The sequence below is a fragment of the Ceratina calcarata genome, unplaced genomic scaffold (genome assembly GCF_001652005.2).
Source record: "Ceratina calcarata isolate Rehan_Ccalc_2016 unplaced genomic scaffold, ASM165200v1 scaffold209.2, whole genome shotgun sequence".
Taxonomy (NCBI): Eukaryota; Metazoa; Arthropoda; class Insecta; order Hymenoptera; family Apidae; genus Ceratina; species Ceratina calcarata.
This window is the reverse complement of record NW_017142569.1, coordinates 501,468-525,798: the sequence shown is the minus strand read 5'-3', so window position 1 is coordinate 525,798 and position 24,331 is coordinate 501,468. Positions and strand designations below refer to the sequence as shown.

General features: G+C 42.6%; 1 protein-coding gene across 1 annotated transcript in view; it reads left to right on the top strand.

The window, feature by feature from the left end:
* Nucleotides 1–24,331, top strand: part of LOC108622162 (agrin) — a 286,403-nt gene that overhangs the window by 83,654 nt on the left and 178,418 nt on the right. The window contains 1 exon segment of the mRNA XM_018019866.2: nt 21,740–21,772. Coding sequence (XP_017875355.1) covers nt 21,740–21,772 — 33 coding nt within the window.

The window sequence follows — 24,331 nt, the reverse complement described above, 5'->3', positions numbered from 1 at the left end:
ACGTTATCACGAGCCCCCTCCCTGGAAAGTATTAAAAGGCGAATGCAATTCTATATAAAGTCGATAGCCGAGTGCAAATTCAGCGTGACCCTCGCGGCGGAACTAGTTACGAGCATTCGCGTTCAGCGTGGCATGATTAATAGAGAATTGCAGCCGAGTTCGGCCGAGCTCGTTGAACAGCTGCAACGGAAGCTTTCCAATATTTCTCGGTCATCGACGAACTTGTCGATGTAACGGTGGCTGTGATTGGCCTTTAGCGGCGACCCGAGTATCGAATTGACATTAGAAAAGGAATAGTAGTTCTGTACAATATGGTTCGTGACTTCACGCAAAACTGAAATACAATACGTATAGATTTTTAAACGTTACCCACCACTGACAACTGCGTGAAGTTAATAATATTCTGAGTGGCATTTTTGTGTTTCAGTCACATTTTAAATGCGAGGAAACCGATAGCGAATCTGGCGTATGATCACGTAATTAATAGTTAATCGAGTCGGGAATCAAAATTAACCGCGGAAAATGTAATTTGCGAGTTATTCCTCGTTCGCAGGTAGGAGGAGAGGGATAAAAAGTTTAGTAGTCGTCCGAAGTGGGATTGGAATCGACAGAGGGTATGAAAAGGTTCTGCGTAGTTTGCAATGAAGTCCATGGTGCCGTCCATGTTTCACGGGGGATCGGTCAGAATATTTCAAGGCTTTGCATGTGTCTCCGGGCGCAATCTACGCGCAGGGAAAGCCAGAGAAACGGGCCAGCGAACGAAGCAAAGAGAAGGTGGCTTTTACAGAGACCTAGGATTTAACTTTCCAACGTGGGGGGGGAGGGGTGGATAGAGAGAACGGAACGAGGGAGGCGCGCAGAGCTCTGCCGGTGTCTAGACGCGAGTTCTCGCAAAAGGGGATGACGGTGGTGGTGGCAAGGTATTTCAGAGGGTTGACGGGGATAGAATCGAAAGGATGAAGGGGGTCGACCAGGGCTACTCTGGCTCCGGCACGAATACGAGTCGAAAGGGTGTTAGGGGTAGGAGAGGGGGATCGGTCGGTAGTCTGCGGCATTGACAAAAACAGGGTGTCGCGACAGAGTGCTCAACTCGGACAAAGGAACACCGTGCTGGACCGTAGACAAAAGGTTAACCTTCGTTTTTTGCGGAGTTTAACTCCACCCCTCCTAACCAGCGCCGCGGTCCTTCCTTTCTATTTCTCCGTTCCCACTTCCTCGTTCCGATGGCGGGATTTATCCGACGTTCTACCTACCATTCGGATACTAACGCGGCAAGATTTATTACGCGCCAACCACCCGCGCGACCATACATCGCGCCGCGCCGCCGCCGCGCCAGACCGGGCTATCTCTATGGAACCGACCTAGCCGACCAAATTACGTGCCCACTGGAGATCTCTTCGCGTTGAATCTTGACGAGCCCTCGTACGGTCGAGGGAATTAATTGAAGCTGTTCAAATTGCGAGTCGAAAGGCAAGAACACAAGAGCACTTCGTATCCCATCGACTTATCCTCTGGAGCGTTATCGCCCTCCCTTGGCCGACTTCCTCCGGTGTTCGAGGGCGAGGACGAAAGTCTCTTTTTGCCAATGCCACTGGGGCGTGCAGTCTAAACGAGGTCCGTCTACTTGTCTGGTGATTAACTGTTCTCCGGTAGCCAAGCGGAAGGGTAAAGGCGGTCGGTCTTTAATCGTTTGTTCGGTGTTTGTACTTCGGCTGCGGTGTTTACCGCGCGCCCGTGCTCGTGTGTATATTGCGTGTGCAGACGACAATACTCGAAGTAGATAGGAAAAGCAAGACTTCGCGAGTCGACCAAGGAGACCCGACGGTAAAATGAAACAGCAGAAAGAAAGGCCGCTTTATTTCTAGCTCGCGGTAGAGCGAGCCCGGCTCGTAGCGATGAAAACGGCGCAGGTATGCCGTAATGAAATTCATCGCGCGACGATATTGAATTCAGAATCACGGTTACTTTCGCGACACAGTCGAGAATTACCTTGAACGGAATTCCGGGAACGTCTGCAATAATGGAGGCCGTGGAGTGGAGAGGTTCGCCGGTTCTGTTTACAATGGAACAAGACCCTGATGGTGGTCTTCTGTCTCGCGTAGTAGCGGGATGCCGCTGCCGGCCCCCGAGGCAACGTATTCCCTTCCCTCCCGCCAGTCGAGTCTTCTTCGAGGAATAATTCCGAAGCGGCACGAGGCTCGTCGCGTAAGTCGCTTTCATGAGTCGCGGCACGCGCCGGCTCGCTTTCCGTATTAGACTTTATAATAGGGACCGTCCTGGTCTTACGTATGTTAATGCACATTAAGTCGCCAGTCGCTGGTGTATCTTTTCTTCTTGTTCTTCGTTGAATTTGCATGCCGGTAGAAAAACGCCGAAAAATGGCCTGTACATGTGGAGAACGAATGGGCAGCGTAAAATGAATTGATTAGCCCCTTATAAATTGCTGATTTACCGGCTGCAAGATGTAAAGACGAGAATAACCGGCAATGCATACATGTTTTTATAATCTCCGCGACGCATATTACGAACGAAATACATAGTAAGCACGTGAATCGGTACGCGTTTTAATTCGCAGAACCAATGTGCCTCGATTATCGTTACAAACCAGAGGTCAAGTAAGCAGCCAAGCCAGGGAGCGAGAAGCTTGTTACCCCGTAACAGCCTCTATCTCGGCCTTAATGGGTCCAGATGTTGTTACGTCCGGGAACAGCTTAAACTACTTCTGGACAGCTTTATCCGGCCGACTCACCGCGACACAAAACGGCCGACCAATCGTGCTGCCTTCCCCTCGGATTAACAGTGTTGTACGATGAACCGGGGAGCAGCCTAATTACAGTTTATTCGCCGTAGTAAAGCGGCGATACGTATCAATGAAATTGCATCGTGGCAATCTTTTCTCAGACTCGAATTTACCCTGACCGTTACCGTCGACGTTATCTATAGCAATTTCACGGATTAAACAGTCAAACGACTGTCTTTTTGCCTGGAAACAACAAGTTCCACCGGCGTCTTCAATGTTCCCTTTGTCAACTTCACTTCTTGCGAGTATAATGGTAGTCGGAACTAAGTGCCGCGTTAAAAGAGAAAACGTCTCGTTACGGAGGATCAGAAAAGTTCGAACAAATTTCGAGGGTTTTTTTGAACCGTTCCCTGAGAGAAGAGTGCGCGTTATTTTCAACTCGTACCATCGTTCCGTCTTCTTCAGTCCTTGTAACTTTTACGACCGCCTCGCGCCCTCTTCCTTAAGCGGCCGTGGATTTAAGCGTCTTTCATTAAACTTCGCCATCCGTTCGTGCGAGTCGTAAGACAGATTAGTCTGGAAGTGTCTCCCGGAACTTAATGGTCGTACAATTAAATGAGAGTTTTGACACAAAATGGTTTGCTCTACCGTATAATCACGTTATACTTGCTTTAACAACTATGCCAGTCATACAGCCGCGAGCCCCTCAACGTTTGTACTGGGTTTTCAGCACTCAACTGATCTTGATTAGTGAGCAGACACAGTTTCTCATCTAATAACGTGTATCTCTTCGAAAATTATCGTCATTTCCATTATACATAAATTTTCAATTCTCACGTTAAAAGGTATTCATGTAAAATTATTTATTACAAATAAAACATACTTTAATTTACTGAATCAGTATCAATAAATGGCAAGCATAATTATCTTCACGGTCAGTTTTAAAAAATCACTCAATCAATGCAGAACGAGATTCAGCTAATATTCCATCATCCGACAATCTACTTTGCAATGAGAACTTAATTTCCATTTTATTTTTAATCCTTAACTCTGCACGCTGCACATGTACATCTTCCGATAACGAGGGACAGTATTATTCTCCACTGACAATTCTTGTTAATTAATCAATACCAACGGGACCAATAAACGTAACGGAATCCGTACTCGTCTCCAAAAAGAATGATCTCTTACATTCCTACCGTGTTTCGCCTCTCCCAGGTTCGTTTTCCAAACCGGCAACCGCCCCTACCCCCCGTTTCGATCCCATCTGGACTGTCCGTCTTTCTCGCTCTTTCGACCATCCTGTGCGGGAGGATTAATTAACGCGTAGCTCGAGACTATACAACATGCAACGATCTTCTCGTAATTGCCGCGAATGGCGTTGCTCCTTCGAGGCCGTTCTCACGGCTTATTTTAAATGCGACGTGAAATCAGCTTAATAGCGTCTCACGGAATCGTGACCGCCTTCTTTGACCGTTTTTCGTTCTCCCTGTCCTCCCCCAGCGTGGCGACCCATTCGGGGGATGGGAATCCTAACGGGGCAACGAACCGTGACACTTTTAAGCCGGTCAGGCTGAGACTTAAGGACTTAACGTCGAGCTCTCGGCTTTCCTTGTTATCGTCGGGATCGTCCTGGATGATAACGATTATAAATCAGGCAGCGCGCGGTCGCCACTCGTTAACTTTCACGCGCCGCCTAAACGAATAGGCGAATCTGGGACGAACAAATCTCTGGATGACCCGAATTTTCCCATTGAGTCAAGTGATTCACAGTAAGTTCCATTGCTTAAAATCCTGGTTATATTAAACTTCAGACTGAGACCAGCAAAAGGAATTATCACATTTATTTTTCACATCTTTTCATTTATTTATTGATGTACAAATATTTTTAGTAAATCCAGTAAATAATATATAGTTATCGTATTAGTTATATTATTAATAGTCCGGTGGATCTAACGAACTTTGTTCTCGAATTTCGTACGTGTATACGGTGGCGGCAATTTTTTAATTAACACGTTCCTCTGCTAGAGAACTCCCAACCGTGATGTATTAATTAAAATTTCAAATCCTTTTCCTCGTTAAAAATGAATAAACCGAGCCATTACAAGAACAAAACCGGGACAAACTCGGAAACCGTGGAAACGCCCACGAAGTCACCCATACCTCGGATCCGTGTCGCGTAGCTTTAACAGGCACCGAAGCCCCGATTCTACAAGATAGCGAGGAGAACGGGCTCAAGAGAGAAAACGAGAATTAGAAGGGCCGCCGCATCGCGTCGCGCCCAAGCGATATCTTCTTTCCACTTTCTTTATATATCTCCCGAGGAAAGAACAAATTACGACGACCCTCTATCTGCCAGGAAAATAGTGAGCGGGCGACATTACGAGGTGGTAGACCGAGGGTGCCCCATCGCAGCCCACATCGCATCGGGGTTCTACCTACTCGAAATCGTCCGAGTAGGTACAAGTAACGCTTGAAGTTAGAAATTAGTAGTGTTGCCGGCCGTTTAAAAGATAAAAGCAAACTTTTCCCATTAATGCCCGCAGCCCGGAGTGCGGAGAGTTCGCGGCGTCGGGAAGCGGGGGCGGATGTGTAAGGGAAAACGGGGTGGAGATGGTGGCAAAGCACACCACCGCTCTATCCGACTCAATTGCAACCCCTGGCCCTCGCCAGCCCCTAGTTCCGGTCGGACCCTAGGACGCGATTCCCTGTAATTATTTAAAAAGTTTTCACCTCATCCCGGGCCGGTCCTGTCGGGCACCGCCGCGGATCAAGTATCATTACACACGCACATACACACGAGGGTAACTGGATCCGGGAACTGACGATTTATTCTTCAACTTGCTCGTTCTCGACGACTGTGATCTGTTCAGGGAGCTCGTTTATGCCGGTTATCTGAAATTAATTAGAATTCTACTTAATAATATTATATTCTCGCGACACGTCAAGTGGAGTTTAAACCAAAAGTTTCTTAATGAATAATCCATATTTCAGAAATATTAATATTCGAAGATTATTATTTATGTCAAACGTTACTCTGTCAATTTTGTCACATTGGAATTTAAACCGAATTACATTATTAGTAGCAAAAGCTTTCACGTAATATCGATTTTTTCCTTAATTAAAAGAAGAGGAGCTTAGGATAGCGAAGAGACAGGCATTCGACCCGGAAGACTTCCATTTATGGTACCCTTCTTGATCAGAACAATTCATCCGCTCGTGGCTATTGGTATTGGCATTTAGTAGAGCGCAATACATGACAATTTTTCAATATCGCTGGCACGATGGAAAGAATGCAGTGTCATTGGGTACACATCCTAGCATTGTGTATAGTCGGGATAATTTGCGACGGCAATGCCTTCGAAAACGCCGTAATGGAACTATTGCGATCGTACGTTCTCGCTCTTTCACTCTCTCTTTTTCGTTCGGGTCCCTCTCTCTCTCTCTCTCTCTCTCTCTCTCTCGAACGCGGTGCTCCCGTCGAGCAGAGCCACGCCTGCACATCCGTTTCCGGCTATTTTTGGCAATTTTCATCCATTCACGTGGCCAAATAATACGGCAGCCACGGTATAGGACTCGCGCGGCCATTTGAAAGGGAAATCGGGTTCTTCGTAGAGGAAAAATTTGCCGACCAAGCGACGAGGAAAAATCTCGATTATATTTCGACGCACAAACGTTTCGACGACTAACGAAATAATAAAATGAACAACGTGCTTGATTGAAATGTCTCATACAGTTTTTTACCTATTAAATTAACAATTTTGAGATAGAAGATTGATCTATAAATTATTCATTAAGAATAATAATTAAACGGTTGTTCAGCACAAGCATTCAAATTTTTCATTTTTAATCGCGTAGTCTCAAGAAAAATTAATTTGTTGTTGAATTAAAAATTCATACTTGTCACAGTTTTAGATGTCAATCTGTACTTCCGTTTTGAATCTTGTCAGCCTGCGATGAAAACATGTCAGAGTAACTGATTATATTAAATGAAAACAGTTCTTTATGAATCATATCCATATGGAATACGCTATATATCCATATGGAACGGTATTGATATCTCGTTACGAAAATTTCTATTCCATTTAATTTATCGGAACCTTATTTAATTCATATTCATATTCCGTTCTCTCGTGTTCATTAAATTTGCTATGCCTGATTAATCCATTTCATTTGATTCAATGGTACATTTTCACGTACACAAACACATTCTTAAGTGAAGCATGTATAATCTAAAATGGATAAATATGAATAAAATTTATAAGTATCATCCCGTATCAATTCTTTGGTATCAGAATCGTCTGTCCTGCACTTAAAGAGAAAAAGGAGGAGAAAAATATATAAAATCAAAGATCGTTTATTAAAAAAGTCCATTTATTTTAACAATTTTACAAGCATTCAAGTTCTTTATATTATTTAACGACGAGAAACTACCAAATCTTCACAATGCTAATAAGCTCTCACGTATTTATTTCCTGTTCCCTTAGAATTTTTTATATCTCACTTCCTTTGATTCTTTGTTCAACTCCGACTGTTAACCAGCGTGTAAATAGGAATTAACAGTGTCAATAGGAACAGTTTATGTATATTCATTATGCACCCCGTTTTGTTATCGCACCGTGGGGGTGCATCGGCGTGGTATCAGCGGTTCTGAAAACATCACCTCGGCTGTATTCGCCGATCGGTATCGAGCTTCCTCATATCTGGAGCATTAAATCCTTTCCAGCCGGCGAGATCGGGCAGTTGATAAAAATACATAAATTGCTTCGAACGCCACGCGCCGCCGTGGTTGCCGACTGTGCAGTTGAGATCGAAACAGGTCGCGCGAAGCAGTAGCCATTGTCCGTTTCGAATCATAAATTTACATTTCACGAATCGAACCGATTTGATCATAGTATTCGTCAATGTATCGAGAATCGAATAATTTCGTAATGGAAATTTCGTGCGAGGTCGGCCAGTTAATCAGTTATGTTTAATTGAATTTGAAATCGCGAATTTCATAGTTATTTAGCATTGGCAGTTTTCAAGCAGATTAACTGCTTGAGAATTATATTACGATTTTAATGAAATTGCAATTACGAAAATTATTGCGTCTGACTTTGTTCCTTGCGTGTTCGGTTTTTAGAGGGCAATGTGTATGCACATATTTAATATTATGTATTCTGTGATTAAAGAAACTGATATCGGTAATCGTCTGAGGGAAGATATTTCGCTCAGGAAGCCAATCTCCCAAAGGCAATAGTCAGAATTATTCAATATCATCGATCGGCCGGCTCAATTTCGCGGTTGCACCTTCGGGCAAGCACGATGCGAAGCAAAACACTAACTTTGTACCGCGAGTTTATCGAGGGATTGACGATCTTCTCAGAATGAAAGCAAAAAGTTGAAAAGAACGATGGAGCCGTACAAGCAGCTGCAATACTGTCTTCATGTTTTATTTATTATTAGAAAATACATATAGCTAAAAACTGTCTTACGACTTTGCAGTACGCGTTCATCATTTTCCTGTAAATATTTCTTTTTTACCCTGGAGATATAAAGTACGAGTTATATTATTTCTCATCATTGGAAGCTTACTTTAGAACCGCACACTGTTTATATTTAAAAAGTATATACGACTTAAATCTTTTAAAACTTTGGATTTCTTTTATCCCGTGTAGTCGTTACGATTTGTTTCAATTTAGAAGTGCGCATCCGTTGCCGTTGATCCGCAGACGCGATTAGATGTGCCGCGCGTTCTCGTGTGAGGCGCGCGTGTACATAAAATTTAATACAAAAAATTCTTGCAGTGCACGTCTCGTAAAAGTTTCCTTTACGACGAGAGCGGGACGCGGCGCGGCGGGTGCTTTCGTTTGAAGAGAGAAGCTAGAATAGAATAGGGAAGCTCAAACACGGGAGGAGATATAAGTTGCGGAACCACGAACCCGTAGGAACTAATATATTCTGCCAGGCAGAAATAAAATTATTCGTCTGAAAGGGTATTATCGATATCCCGCGGATATCGGAGCCGAACCTTTATGCGGTCTAAGCCCAGCCCAAGAGTTGGATATTCAAATGAATCGATATCAGCTGTTTTCTTTTTCTGAAATTAATTTCGCCCCCGAAAGCGAGCCGATCCCGTTGGCTCGTTTCTTTCCCACGATGTCGTCCTCGGCGAGTCCTCGAGCCCGAAAGCTCCCGCCTTCATCCGCAGCCGTTTCGACTTCCGATATTAAAAATAATAATTTCCTTCCCAAGCTTCTTGATGGATCTGAACTCGATCCGCGACTGCTCGATTACTTCGATTGTCCCTTCTGGCAAGATATTATGCTGTTCACAGATCTCTTTCGATTTAGATTTATATCTCCTGCTTTTTTCACGTAACAAATAATCTATTTTTCTTAACCGAGTCTCATAAAATATGTTTATTTATTTTTATAATCGAAACCTTTTTATTATGGTTTTTTTGAAACATCGAGAATTAAATAGCTTATTGAGAATTGCTAGCTGAAAGGCAGAAAGCGTTGAAAGGATTGGGATAACTTTGATACAGAAAAAAGTGCATCGGTCAAATATTTTTATTACAATAGAATATAAATACGTACAAAACCGTTATAGTAGTAAAGTGATTTAAATGTTATAAAGAATTAAAGTTGAAGACAGTGAAGCTCCAGAAATATATCGCGAACATCCCTCAATACGTTCGTACCTAGATCCGTTCAGACAACCATTTCCGCGACTTAATTAAAATTTAACCGCGCCCGGCACCTCTAACAAAATTAGCAATATCAACTCCCCTCGTTATCAAGAACATCGGTACTCCCGTCCCGTATCTCCTTCCGCCCTTATCGTCCAAACTATTTCGCCCCGCGTTCCCTTACCGCCCGGAACGAGGTTGCCGATGTAAAAGTCAGCTTCGAGCGTGGCTGAATATTAAAACATCTCGTTGAATAATTCTCGGCGAGCGGCTGAAAATAGCCAAGAAGGAGAAAAGATCCGAGAGGGAGAGCACACCGCTCGTTCCACGTAGACCGGCGGGCGTGCCGGCGCTTGTCCCGGTGAGAAAGACAATTTCAGGTTAGGAAGCACTTCATCACTAATGCATAAAGCCGTGAGAGAGGGGGAGGGGAATCGGGGAGAACGCGCGAGCTGCATCGCGACGTAAGGGGGTGAGATTGCCGCGGGGACGGAGAGGCACGGCGCCCGCCGAAGGGGCCGAGGCGAAGGCTAGAAGCGGTAAGGGGGTTTAACCGACGGCAGCCATGTTTGTATAATATATTCGACTGCAATAATAGAGTCACTTTGGAAGCAGCATTACCTGCTTGCTCTACCACGCTGGCTTCGTAGATTGCAGCAACGACTGTTTGCACTCGCTAAATATAATAAAGCCAAAGGTTCTCACATGCGCGAGATCCGTGTAGATCCAACGGCCGGGGGTGGGTGCCGAAATCTCCGAAAGAGGGTTCGAAGCGCAAACGACCCCCGGGGTTTCGAATCGTGGCTGCGTGAATTTCAGCCGAGCGAATTTTACTCGTCCTAGCCGGGCTATTTACCGGCGACGATGTTAGTATCGGGACGATACCGGGGCCCACCGAACGCAACCAGATAAAGGAATTTTGACTGTCCCGCTATTGCGGAGGACGTAACTCGGCCGGTTTACGATCGTAATTCGCATAATGAACCGACAATACGACCGTTTCGACTTGTCGGAGTGTTTAGCAATCTTCCATTTGGTCTGGATGCCTGTAAATTGGAACTGGTCGTCGTTGACAATTATGGGTCACGTTGTGACACAACTTCGCTTCTCAATGAATGAATACCCTCTAATTTCGATCAGAATTATCCTTTAAGAGTTAGCGTAGAAACTTACGTCTTGAATAAATATAATCAAACTTATAGGCGTAATAAAAATGAAATGTAAGTGCATACAAAAATTTATTATTAACGATGTTTCTTATTATATAAATAGCGTGGGAGTATTTAAATATTCAGCCACACGCTCGTTCGGTTAGCGCATTTTTACAATTTTCTTCAGTGAATCTGCAACATGCCGATCTTTGTCGCGCCTCCAGTCTAATCTCCGAGTTGCTCGGAACGTTGAAAGAACTTCATTTACCGTAACTTTTTTAACACGTCGTAAATCGCGCGTACCTCGGGAATAGGATGAGTGGCAGTGAGGGGGTAGAAGGGTCAGGAACATTATTCCGACAAGCTTCCCGACGTACAAAGACAGTCCAAGGAGACGCAGTGGCACGGCGCCAAGGCTGAACTTTGTCGCAGAACCTGCACAAAAGAAGCTGCGCCGTTGAACGTATCGAGGCACCTTTTGTAAAGAGTGCGACTGGAAATGTTGGAAAAGAGCGTCACGCTCCCTCGCATTTATTGACTCCGTTAAACTTGGTCCCACATTATACAGGCAACACATAACGCGTTACAGAGCTATAAAGCTCGCTAAAAGCAAGAGAAACGGGGTTGTATTGCATAACTTGCCTTGAGTTAGCCTTTTAATAAAATTTTTATAACACAAACGATATAATCAGTAGTAAAGAGTTACGTGTAGAACGCGGGACTCGCGTATAAGACGTGACCACGAAAGCTTAAGTAAAAATTCTGTTCAACCCCGCTGCAATCTTTAATATCCTTGAGGCGGTCAATTAATTACTCTGGAAGAATAATATTAAATTACGAAATTCCTTCGCCTACCGACTTTGATATTAGAATAAATTTCGCAAGATAAATTTTATCAGCCGTTGCATCGACTTTCCATATTATTAAACTCCGCGGACGTTATCAGGATACATTATTAATTAACCGTGTCGACCGCCCCCTCGGTTCTTTTTCCGCGTTAACAGTTTTTGCTGCTCTCTTCGTCCGCCTACCTTCCTCCGCTCCACCCACGAACGGCTCGTTTTTTCTTTTAACGCCCTTTGTCCCGTTGCCCGGCCGCGTTTGCTTTATTCTCCTTGCTGGTTTCTTTCTCGTACCCGTCGAGTGTCCCTCGCCGCCCTTTTTTCGCCCTGCTAAACGGCGAATAATCGTCTGGCCATGAGCCTGATCCTTTTGTTTTCCCGTGGAACAATGCGGTATTCCACTGTCTCCGTTCGTCCTGCAGCTGCGTCTGACCACAGCCTGGCTGTTACTACTTGAGAACTTCACTCGCACTCTTTCCTGCTATCCTGCGTCTCTCTCTCTCTCTCTCTCTCTCTCTCCCTCGTTCTCTCTTTACTCTTTTGCCTTCGTCAAATGCAGGACCATACGGTACCTCGTGTAATGTTGGCCGCACCTGCGTACGCGGTTTCTCTTTTATTTAAAAAGAAGACGAGTTTAACTACTGCCGAAAGACCTTTTCTTTAAATAAATCCAAATTGCTCTTTGTATTAATTTCTATTATTTTTATTTGTATTATGTTATTTTTCGTTTGACAACAATGATGAAAGACGATAAGGGTATAAACTTTTGATTATGTGGAAAACAAAGGAGATTACGCGAAGCATCAATTAACATGATTCCGCTACTGGATGCATACACGCTACTTTAAACACAATTATCGTAGCGTGTAGGTATCCTGCATTATATACCTTGTAAACGGAGTTTGAAGTTCAACTAAGGATGGTTGCTACAGAACACATGAAACAAAGGGCAAGAAATTAAATTACGAGTATTAAACACATAACTCGTACGAAGTGCGAATATACTCCTTTCCCTCGGAATTCCATTCAGCTTCTTCATTCAAAGGATTAAAAGTTCAACGATATCAACGGATTTGCGTTCGTTTTCAACGAACGACTCGCTGAAGTGTATGAAATGCGCGCTCCATAAATTGAATAATTACGTTGTACAGAAGATTTGCATTTAATCGTCCTTTATAGTACTTTCATCGAATTTTAATCGGATCGTAAAACAGCACGGTCGTGCACCGTCCTTGGGATCTCGCAAGTTTTAATGGATCAAAGACACGCAACATGTTCGCGACGGTGATAGGGTGGAGAAGGTGGCGGACGTGGAGGAGGAGGAGGAGGAGGAGGAAGCGGGTCAAGCAGGATTCTCGCCTTGCTCGCGCGAAACATACTTTAATATCCTGCCAATTTAATATCGCGCCGCCGCGTGGCCACAGTCGCGATTTTTAATAAAGTGTCATCCGCGGCGGAAGGTCCACGAAAAAGTATATGTCGCACAATTGCATTTTTCCCCATCATCTCCTCCCTCCATTTACGTCTTTCGTTTTCTCGCTTTTTCTGTTTGCCGCGTCGCGCTAGCGTAGCAGCAACCTGTGGTCGCGTGTTTTGCCAGATTTCCGTCGACGAAAGCCAACCGAGATTCTCCGCTGTTATTATATTTAACCAGTGCAAACGCGAGCGTTGCAGTCTTAAGGCCGGGCAATGATACGCCTGTGACTTGGTATGGCTGCCGCGAATACTTCGTTAGTACGAAGAGCTGCGACGTACATTTAATGAGAAAATTAGAAGTTCAGAAAAACCGTGCTCATCCTCTGTGATAGCAGAATGAACTCTGATAAGATAGTAAGGCGAGAGGTCGGAAGAGAGAAAAATTTTTACCTTATTTCAAAATAACAAAAATTATTCTTATAAAAGAGAACCTACGCGTTTTCTGCTTATGTAAATGGAATAGTAAATTATCAAATATCAATCTTGTATTCACGCATCTCCATACATAAATATTGTGTATCTTCTCGTTTCGAAGTAGAGTCATTAACGACGATTTTAGGTGTCATCGAGGCAGGACTATAACTTCTCTGAACCTCACTTTATCAGATCCAGTGCCTGGATAAAAAATTGACGCTATTATAACTATGTATATCGAATATCGTGTCAGCCTTATTGGTTTCCAATATTACATCAATAATTTCTGTTCCTATCCGTTCATTTGATGGTCGTTTTTCATTGCTTAGGATTGTCGCGTGAAACAAAAATCCTATAATTGCCGCATCGGTAGAACATCCTTCTATTTGTAACAATTTCTGTTATCCGGATCCACCGATTTAGTACCGGCCCGTTTTGACTGGTTTTTATCGGCGTCGCCCATTTTCACCATCTCTACGGTACACCGAGGACGTGTGTAATTTTACTGTGGTCCTACATCATCGTCCAACAGTGACAAGATTAAAGTCCAGAGCTCCGTCCCACGGAGCGGCTATATTATTGGAAAATGGAGCCGCAGTATCCCTACGTGCAGCGTATACGAGAGGCCCGTGGCAAGAATTGATTCGAAACGCTCGGACGACGGTCAACTATTCTAGCCCGCCTCTGTTCCATAAACCCTCCTTGTTGCTTGACCGACCACGACGCCACACGAGCCACACTCGTTATATTCTCTGGGAACTATCCCGTGCCGCGTGTCCCTATCCCTGCTCTGCGCCGAGGATATTCCTCTGTCGAGATTAGTGGCTCTAAATCAGCCACGGAAACGTCGGTTCGTGCAGTTGAAGAGGAACCCAGGCCATTTCGGGGGAGTGTCGGAGGCTCCATCCATGCGATGTACTCGTATCAAGGAAGCTGGAGGGATGAGAGTGAATAATCTAGCCGACCAGCGCAGCGACGCGTGGGATTAAAGAACTCTCTAGTCTTTCCAAAATCTCGGTTACCATCTCCACGTTATCTGAATGCAGTTAACACCAGTTGAAACGGTTCTCGAAAACGTGAATTTGCGTCGTAGTTCGAAAACATCGCTGCGAAAGTTAGTCGATTACTAACAGCTTCGAAATGTAAAGGTTAAAATAGTGAATAATGTGATAAGGTCTTCTTTAATCAGTATTCTGATACTAGAGCAGCATCGGTTATTATTAGAAAGTAGTTTAAACAACTTTATGTTGAATCTATTGACCAATTTTTATCGCTTCGTCAAACGGAACTTCACGGTTTGAGACTAGGTCAAAGTTGAATGTCCCAGCGACACTCGCCTCGGTCGTATCTCTTCCTCTCTTCTGTTGCTCGCTATTGTTTCGATTTACCAACCGGGTCCAGTTTCGTTTATTTAAAGACTCCGGAGCGGAGCGCATTTCTATTAGTATCAATCATCTGTGGCATTAGCAGGGCTTAGGGGATGGGGCGTGCACCGGGAGCGAGCTTCCCCCGTCCGGATTGAAATATCATTTCAGCCAACCTGCACGTAGATCCGTTGATCCAATGGCTTGGCTGTGAAAATTTTCTTTCTGCCTGCCGACCGGTCGCGCCGCGCCGCGCGCCGTTGTGAGGATTTATCGGTCCGGATAAAAGTAGCGACGGAAGATTCGCGGTTGAATCGTCTTTTTGGCGCTGGGATGACTGCGGCTCGACCGACCGCTCCCTCTTAACGGCCAGAAGAAATGAGCGCGAGGGGGAAAAAAGGTAACATCGAGGGCGTGCAAGAGAAAGGGTCGGAGAATAATTTTTGAGAAAATACATTTTTCCACTCCTTATTCGCGCCGACGTACCCATTCGTTCTCCGGACCATATACCGCGCACGATGGCGCTTGGCGTAGCGAGAAGGATAAACCGCCTCTCCCTTTCCAAGTAATTTTTTATCTAAATGCTTTCGCCTTCCGGAGTTGCTGGTTCAAGAGGGGCGACAATGGTCCGTGTCGCATCTCCGCGTAACGTTGCATCGCGGCTCGATACACCGGCGAGGACAGTCTCGTGAACTATTGGCCAATTATGTGTTTTTTCTGTTTTCTTTTTTCCTTATATAAGAGATGGTTGATTCTAGAATCAACTCAGGCTGATGGAAATAATGATTAAAGGGATCTCTCATTACTCTTGATTTTAAGTGTACCGGTGTAAGTATTAGTTTACTGAAAACAATGCAATGGTTTGCAATTACGGTTTGAAATAATTGTATGATCGTTACGGCGCATTCAGTGGAAGACGGAAACGGGTCGCAATATGTATCACCACTTGTACTCACATTGTACAATATCGTGTTCGTTTAAGGATGTATTGGCTATACAGTCAATCCCAAACGTTTATGTACCTTAGAAAAACGCATTTCCTATAATTAAAAAGAAATCAGACATCGGAAGAACAGTGCTAATAACAAATAGCTACGTGCTAAAAAATATAGAAGGAAATATTCAATTAACTATNCCCATAAATTGATTTAAAATTTTGCAGGTAGTTTTTTAATAGTAACAGGAATCTATAATAACAAATTCAACATGCTAGCATTGTTTAAGCGTATAGTCTATACATCCTTAAAGCTGCCTTCGAACTTTACGTTTCCGAGGTTTAATTTCGCACAGACGATAAGACAAATGATCGGTCATAACTTAATATCCGCCTCATTTCCATACGGCGCGTAGCGCTGCTATTTATTACGCTTTGGTAACGCCTGCAGACAGCCAATTGCGTGCATCTAAGAATGGTCTCTCGCGCGCCACCGTGATTTATTTCAACGGCAAATGTGATCCCGCCGACAAAACGTGTCTTGCTGGTTCGGTACGATCCCCTGAAAATTTGCGGTAAATGCCTCGGCACGAAACAAATTGGTAGCCTTTTACAGTCGACATTTTCTCGAGATTGGTTCTTCTTTTAATTCACATTTATAACCCAATATTATAATACAAATTATAATCTGATTTCTTACGACCTCTCAAAAATTTTTCGATTTTAACGCGAAAACCAGATCTATGGTCAGCTGCTATATACCAGTTCCCCTCAAGTTATTTTTACGAGTCCATAAAGAAACCGTACCACCCTTCCGAGTATCACGAACGATTTTACGGCCGTTTGTCCGTGCGACGCTCGTCCAGCTTGTTGCGCGCGTTAATCGAGCAACGACTTCGGGCGTCGTTCACCCTTCCATTTCTCGATAGGGGCGACGGTTTTCACCGACGGGAAACGTTGTTGACGGAACGACATTCAGATTGAAATCACTGCCTCGTTCCAGCGTGGATCGTATATGCAAACAGGTCAGGGAACAGCTATCGTGGAAAATCGTCATGCCCCGGGAAAATGGTCGCGCGGTTTCGATGAAGTTATTTGTTGCGAGTACACCTTCTCGTCGAGTGCAAAATGCGACTGCGAAGCTTAACGAGGTCGTGAAATACAAGCATCGGAGGACAGGAGCATGGAGTATATACATGCCCTAACTACCTGCTTCTGTCTTTCCGCTCCCGTCTCTCTTTATTCTTACGTATCTCTCGGTTCCTCCCTTTCGTTCCGCATCCCTCTGGTTCTGTCCCTGTTCTATCTGGCAGCCGCGTGGGTGGGTCTGCTCTGTACTCGCTCCGAGCTCGCGCTCTTCCTTTGGAGTAAGGGAACATTCCGACGCAGCGAGAGAAAATAGTGCGGTGAACCCCGTTGGAAAATTCCTACGCGCAATGAGTGCTCGATGTAATAATCGAAGTTGAGGAATTCGAGGTATTCGCCCTTTGCCCCTTCTGTCCCCTCTGTTCAATCGTCCTGTACGAAATATCGATCGAGGAGAGTCGATTGGGTCTCGTTTGCAACCATCGAATCTTAATTAAGGAGTGCCAAGGAATAAAAAACATTCAGTGCTGTATTTCCTTATTAGAAACAATGGAAAGGATTACACTGCGTTTGACGAAATGGTTACCTTTATTCCTTGAATTAAACCTCGTTGAAGTTCTTCCATTGTACAATTTAAACTAGGACATTCGGATAATGAGTATTACGTTAAAAGTACCTGCAATTTCATACGAACAGTCTCGACTAATTTTTTGTAACAAAAATACATTCGACAAACGTTATTAAAAACATTTACAACAATTCTGTCATTTCCCAAGTAATGACATGCAAACAGGAATTAATTCAGAAATAGCGGTATTTTAAACATTGTAATCTACTGCATCGAAATTATATGAATTGGAACCTGAGAGAACATTAAACAAGCGTAAAATCCTTTGAATTTGAAATGCGAATGTAAAAATAACCAGCCGCAAAAGTATTCCGAGACGGAAATCCTTAAATGTAAAACGCGAGTCAGACCGTCCGTGATCATCGTCCTTGGAACATTCAGCCGAGTTCAAATCGGCATCTTTTCTTGTTCTCTTCCCTTCTTATTGGCCCTTAGGATGTTCCCTTTTCGCTCATATTCTCGTATGCTTCTATCTTATTCGATCGCTAGGAGAAATAATAAAAGTCCATCTGTTTAAACCATATGGAAATGAGACAAAAATGGAAAGCGAATGGCGGCCCGCAGCAGCAACCATTCCATGTATTTTGCGACCATAGCAACGAGTATCAACTATTTATTGGAATTTTCCAGTCGCCTAAGCGACGCGTCCGATCATTCTCGCTAACTTCGACCACCGATCCGACCGTCAGCTTCGGCCTCGATTCTTTTGGACACATCTTCCCTTTGTGGGATTCTTTTTGGAACGACACTCCTTTGTGGTGGCACGCGAGAAGCATTCACGCGGCACTGTACTAGTACGATTCTGTTTTCGCTGTTAAACAGACACCGTTTGATCGGGGCAGAATGTCCCTTTACGTCGATACTGTATTGACTGCGATAAAAGAAGCGGAAGAATCGGATGACATTCAAAAGTTGTCTCTTCTATAAAATGGTTCGGTTTTCATGACTTGATTCTTTACTATCGATAGTGATATTCTCAATTCACGTACCAAGTTTCATAGCTGTTCATATTGTACAAATAATTTTCTGATTAGATTCATTTATCAAGTATGTATTTGAAGGCACAGAAATGTCTAAAATGAAATTGTTAATTCTGAGAATTATCCTTCGGACGAATTCATTTTTCATCTGTGTTATTACGTCTCGAGAAACTTTTATATAGCTTTTATTATATAATCAGTCCCTTGGAAACGGTGGTGCTTTTGTATGATTCGACACAGCCGAATCCATTCGTCCTGGGAGGATTGACGTCCGATGGATGGAAGGGTCGCGCTAAGTGGTAGATTCGGAGTGATTGAAAGAGAGGTGAGATGGAAAAAAGGGTCTCGAGGAAAGCGGTCGAAGTGAACTTAAACTCCTCGAGGTGGTTACACGATGGAGGCGAGAAGAAAAGAGCCGGACGTCGATACAGAGTGCTGTTTACGCCGTCATCTCCCTTGTAACCTTCATTCTCCACGCCCCTTTCAATCTCATTTTGCCCTCCTTCTAGTTTTTAACGGTACCCTCCCGAATCGTTCCTCGACGATCGCTTTCGCTCGATCCCCTAAGTACTTCGTTCGAATGGCCAATTACTCCAACTGCTCTCAGTTCTATTTTTCTGTATTTCTTTAATTCTACTCTGTGAAATAAATGGTCACCGCGCTTTATGCAGATATCAAATTGACGCGAACGCGTAATTGATTAAACTTATTTTTAATTACCGATATTACTTTAATACTGAGAAGCCAATAACTTTCTCGTCGGTCATAAATGGTGTCGGTGTGCAACGTTGTTTCATTTAACATTTGACACAAGTTTTAATACACCGGTGCACTTTGGAGATTAATTTTCCTCCGTATAAATAACTACCATCCGGTCGCAATGCGATAACCAATTATTTGAGTATAATTAAGTTAAGGAAAAGACGGGTAATCAAGAATATTTATGAAATACGACTTATTTCTTATAATTGAAATCATACCGCGATGGAGTTATCGATGCTTACCAAATATAACTTGCAACGAGGTAGGATGTCAATTGATTAGGAGAAAAAATGTGTGAGCCTTCAGTAATGGAATGCGAATATCTGCAGAGTGTTGGTCGGCACCGAGACGTCTTTTATGGAATTTCGTTTTCGCATAAAGTTTTATCGTCAGACGGGACCGCTTGCGCGTAATATCTGACAAACTGCGAGAAATACCGGCGTCTGATCCGGCATTTTTCTTATTAGACGTGAGCGCGACTACCCAGAGAGATCATCCTGTTCTCTCTCTCCCTGTGTCTCTTTCCCATTTCTTTACACGGAATTTTAACCCTGTAAAAAATGTCGACCTTGCCCCATAGGATTTTTTCCGTCCCTTTCGCGGGACGAGACCGGAATATAACCACCGTCGTCGCCTTAAAAATTTGCATTTCTCTCCCTTTCTTCTTTTCTACGTCTCGGCTCGTACTAGTCCTTTTGGATCCTGTGTCATCTTAGTCTCGGTGACAAAGGACCTTCTAACGATAAGTGGACGAGGCGAGAAAAATAAAAGTGTTTCCTCGTGATCATCTTCCATTTTGAAGACATCGATAAATCTTAGACAGATCCATCCTTTTGCCTTCTTCCCTTTGGATAGAAAAATTTTTATCTTGGCCAATTCAAGATATGCAGTTGACTTTTATTTCAATTCCCATGTTTGGTTCATGAAATACTGTAATGTTAAAAATTGATATTTTACTAGATTGTGACATTTTAGCAATATCTTACAAATAAATAATTATTCGTAATTTATTGTAACATCCAACATTCGACTTTTCATTTTGGTCAAAATTACATTTAGAATCTAGTTTACAGATGAAGTTTAGCGTCAAGTTTATTATGCAATACCGATTTAATAACATTACTTGGTATGCTCATATCAAATGTTGGAATTCATTAATTTGCGAACATTATTATGATCAAGTTGTTATCATCACACTATTAATAGCAAATACACGAGAATCATTTGTTTATCAAATTACCGCTATTAATTTCCGTGTGTATTGTAACTGTTTCTACCGTAATGATCATGGATTTTAATAATTACGGGAAAGACACAGTTTTTCAATCGGTTCCATTGATTTATTTAATTTATGGATACGGAAAACACGTTTGAAAGGAACAAAAATTTATCCAAATGTATGCTCGTCTTTCAATTTTTCCAGCAGCATTTATATAATATTTCTACTTTCGTTTCCGCAAATTATTTGCATGTTACGAATCCGTTTCAACACTCAGCACGGTACTAATTTAAAAATTCGCCTGCGTGCAAACGGTACATCGAATAAATCACCGGATACGCGATGTATTTCGTATTGTTTATTCGCTTTATACAGCGGAACTTGGTAAATAAATTTTTCAGTTAATAAATAATGTGACGTTATCAACGCAGAAATGTAAAATAAAAAAAGAAGTAAAACCGTCCTTAACTGCTGACAGGTTTTAAAAAATTATATTCTACGGCATATTCTTAATCCCTTAAGTAGGGTCACAGTTTTCGTAAAAAATATGGATGGTTCACAGTTTTTTAATAACGTGATTTACATTTATTGTTGCGTTGCTTGTATTGCATATAATGTTCCAAAATCATATACGATATTTGATTATTAAATGAAACAATACTACGTGAAAGCTTTCAATTTTTTAATTCTAAATACAGGTTGTGTTAATTCTTGTTTATTTTTGTATCGTATTTTATGAAGCTTTCTGCTAAAATATGGTTTAAACACTGTATTGTGATAGGTTGACCCGAATACTACGGCTCCATTAGGACCGCCAGCTCTCTATCTCGTGGATTTATGATACGTCAGTCCCCATTAAATCCAAAGGAGCAAGATGCTTCACGCTATCGGCATAAATATGAAAGCTTCTCAATAATAAATACGGCTTCGAACTTCTGAACCTATACTGAGCTATTATTCAAACATTTTACTCAAATAATTGATCTCCAAACTACTTCTTAAAAAATAGACGTGTGTCTACACAAGGTGGAAAATATTTTATAGAATATTCAAGTATTATATCAGTGAAATTTTCATTTAAACGGAAATTGTATCAATTCTAATTAATTCTGTCATCTGATCGATAATGCTTTAACAATTATTGAAATATCGTTTAATTATTATCGGAGGAATTAAGTGACCTCTGATAAAAATATATAATGACCTAGCAGCTTCTTGCACGTCACGTGAATCGTTGTGTACGGTGTTAATGGTTGGATTTTCCTGTTTGCATTGGATAACTTGGTCGTCGGTTAATTTATATACGCCGCTCACAGAGAATTAATTAGTCACACGAATAGTGTCGTCTTTTAACGTAATATGTTACGTCTAGTGTGCCTTGGCTGGGAATCGATGTCAGCATTACGTTGTTATACGGTACTTGACGACACTCGATCATGCTAACAACCTATGCTTCCTCTGTTTCAGGTAAGGATCAAAATTTCGCCAGTAATAACGCCGGTGAGTGTTCATCTAACAATATAACATTACTATAGCATGTGTTTCTGTCTTTCTGTTGCGCCTTTTTCTGTGTGTGTTTCAAGCGTTAATAGTCATCATATTTCACGTAACTTACAACCTCGACATGTGTATTATCGTTAACACTGATGAATTAATTAATTGTCAGTTTTACGTGGTATTACTCGATATTAGTAGATAACATGAACCTAACACGAGTAATCCTTTGTTACGTTGAGGTAGATCAGCTACCATTGTAATTTGATAAATCTGTGGTGTGAACTAGATTCCAAAAAATAATCGATTTATCGAAGACTATCGTTGAATCAATTCGATTCGCGATGTAAATGAATCATTGCTATTAAACATAGTGATTGATTCTTTTATTTATTGCAATCGTAATTCTGACTTAATCCGCGAGGGACGTGAATTTCCTTTCTCACGAGATGGGAACAGGTTCGAGAACGATAAGACGAATCTATTCAGATCTGCTCCTCCTTTTTTCCGTATCTCGCGACTGCAATTTCACCTCGAAGATTTCCCGTGCACCCGGGGACAAAAGGGACACGGAGCCAACGGAAGATTTACGTACATTGTGGGGGCCAAAGAAACGGATCGGGTAGGTGTGGGTGGTAAGGGAAACGAGCGAGGTATTCTTTCGAAAAACCCATTTTCCGTAATGCGTGAAGCCCGGATCCCGGTGGCACCGACACGATGGGAATTGATCGAGATTGCGAAATGTGGCGAGATAAGGACGACGAATTGTAGAAACAGTCCGGATGATTAGCCTCTGAGTGTCGAATAATGAGACGGAGACAAATGTTACACGTGTTTTGTACCATTCCTACTCAATTTCCACTATCGTGATTCCTCCAGAGTTTTTTGTATAAAGCCGTGGGAATTTCAAACCTTAGTTATTCATTCAGACGATTTGCGAGTTAATAGACATGAATATTTGTAAGATTTTCAATTTTACAAAAGATATATTATTGCTTTATTCAGACGTCGTGCAAGGCTCCGTAATTCTGAATTTGGTCGAACGATCAGTTTCGCTTCACGGTGAAAAGAATCGGGTGTAGGGGGAACAGGGGGAAGGCGCGTAAGTTCGTTCGCGAATGTCGTTCGTGAAACTCGAAGAATGGAGGAGAGCCGCGGGACGTAGCGAGATAAGGTCGGCAAATTGCAGGCAATCTGGCTGATTAGGCTGCACGCTGGTAATTCTAGGGATTCCACGGGGGAGCCGGGCCACGACCTATAACAACCTTCAACGCCGTTCGACGTGTATTAGCCGAAGGAACAGGAAGGGATGAGACGCGAAAGAAACGACCGCTAACGTAGCTAGATGACGGTACAGCCGCGCGATTCTACGAGATTAGGTTGTTCTTTGATGGTAGATTGGCAAGCAGAATCAAATTTAACTTTCGAATTTTCTAAACCCCGAACGTCTCGCAACGGATAAATATTCGGGTTATTAATTTATCATACATTACGAGTTTAGTAAGTTTTATAACTCGGTGATTTTAATAGATTCGGTTACAATGAATCCAATTCCCTTTAATTTCCTAAAAAATTACTGCGCTGCGGCGGAGCATTGTTCTTTGGAATTGGCGACAGGAAACGTTCGCACAGAATTTCATTTAGCAGATCATCATTTATTCTTTGAATACTTGCTTCCAACCACTCGTTAATGCCAGCTGAATTTAATTAAATTCATCTCAATAGAACCATTATGCTGACCAACTTTTTCATAAGCCAATCGTTCGTATACATTCATTCGCGAATAAAGTTGCATTTAACTTCACGATTATTCGACGTTTCAATTACTTAGAATTCTATGGTGTTCATCGAGTTTATCTAAAATAAATTTTATGACAGATGGAATAGAAGGACTAGAATCAGATTTTTTTCTCTCCATGATTTCTTCAAAATCCGGACGAGGTTTCACCGAGATTGGAGTATACTTAAAATCCTCTCTCAAAACTAACCTCTTCGGGAGACTCTCTTCGGAATCCTCCCCGGCCTTCATTTACATGTAACGCTTGCATGGGACGTAACTTATCTGGAGCCTCGTTTTCGTTTCGCCTTCATCAGCCTTATCTTTTAGCTTCACTGAACTGGCTCACGCCTCTGTAGTTTACAATATCAGCACCAAGATCGACTTCCATAGTTGGTTAGATTATAAACTCCTGGTTCGTTTTTTTCTGAACCTGTTTTTCAACTTTCACCTCTATTCTCCTGAGCTTGTTTAATTTGCTTTGTGCGTGTCAAAGCTAATTGTAAACCTAACATTTTATACCCGCTGGGAGCAAGTCGAGGAGTGCAAGTGGCCTTTGATTAGGAAAAAATAATGAGGCAAAGAAATAATGTTTATGTGCAAAAATATACGTGCAATTCTTGGGAATATTATTTATAGAGAATTTAAATCCGTTTCTTTGATGTCTTGCCGGATCCGACGTCAAAAATTCAAACACAAAACGTTGTATAATTTCCCGCACTGTCAGAGTACCTTCCAAGCGAATGCAGAAAATAAAAGTTTCCATTAAATGTTTCTACTCGTCATCC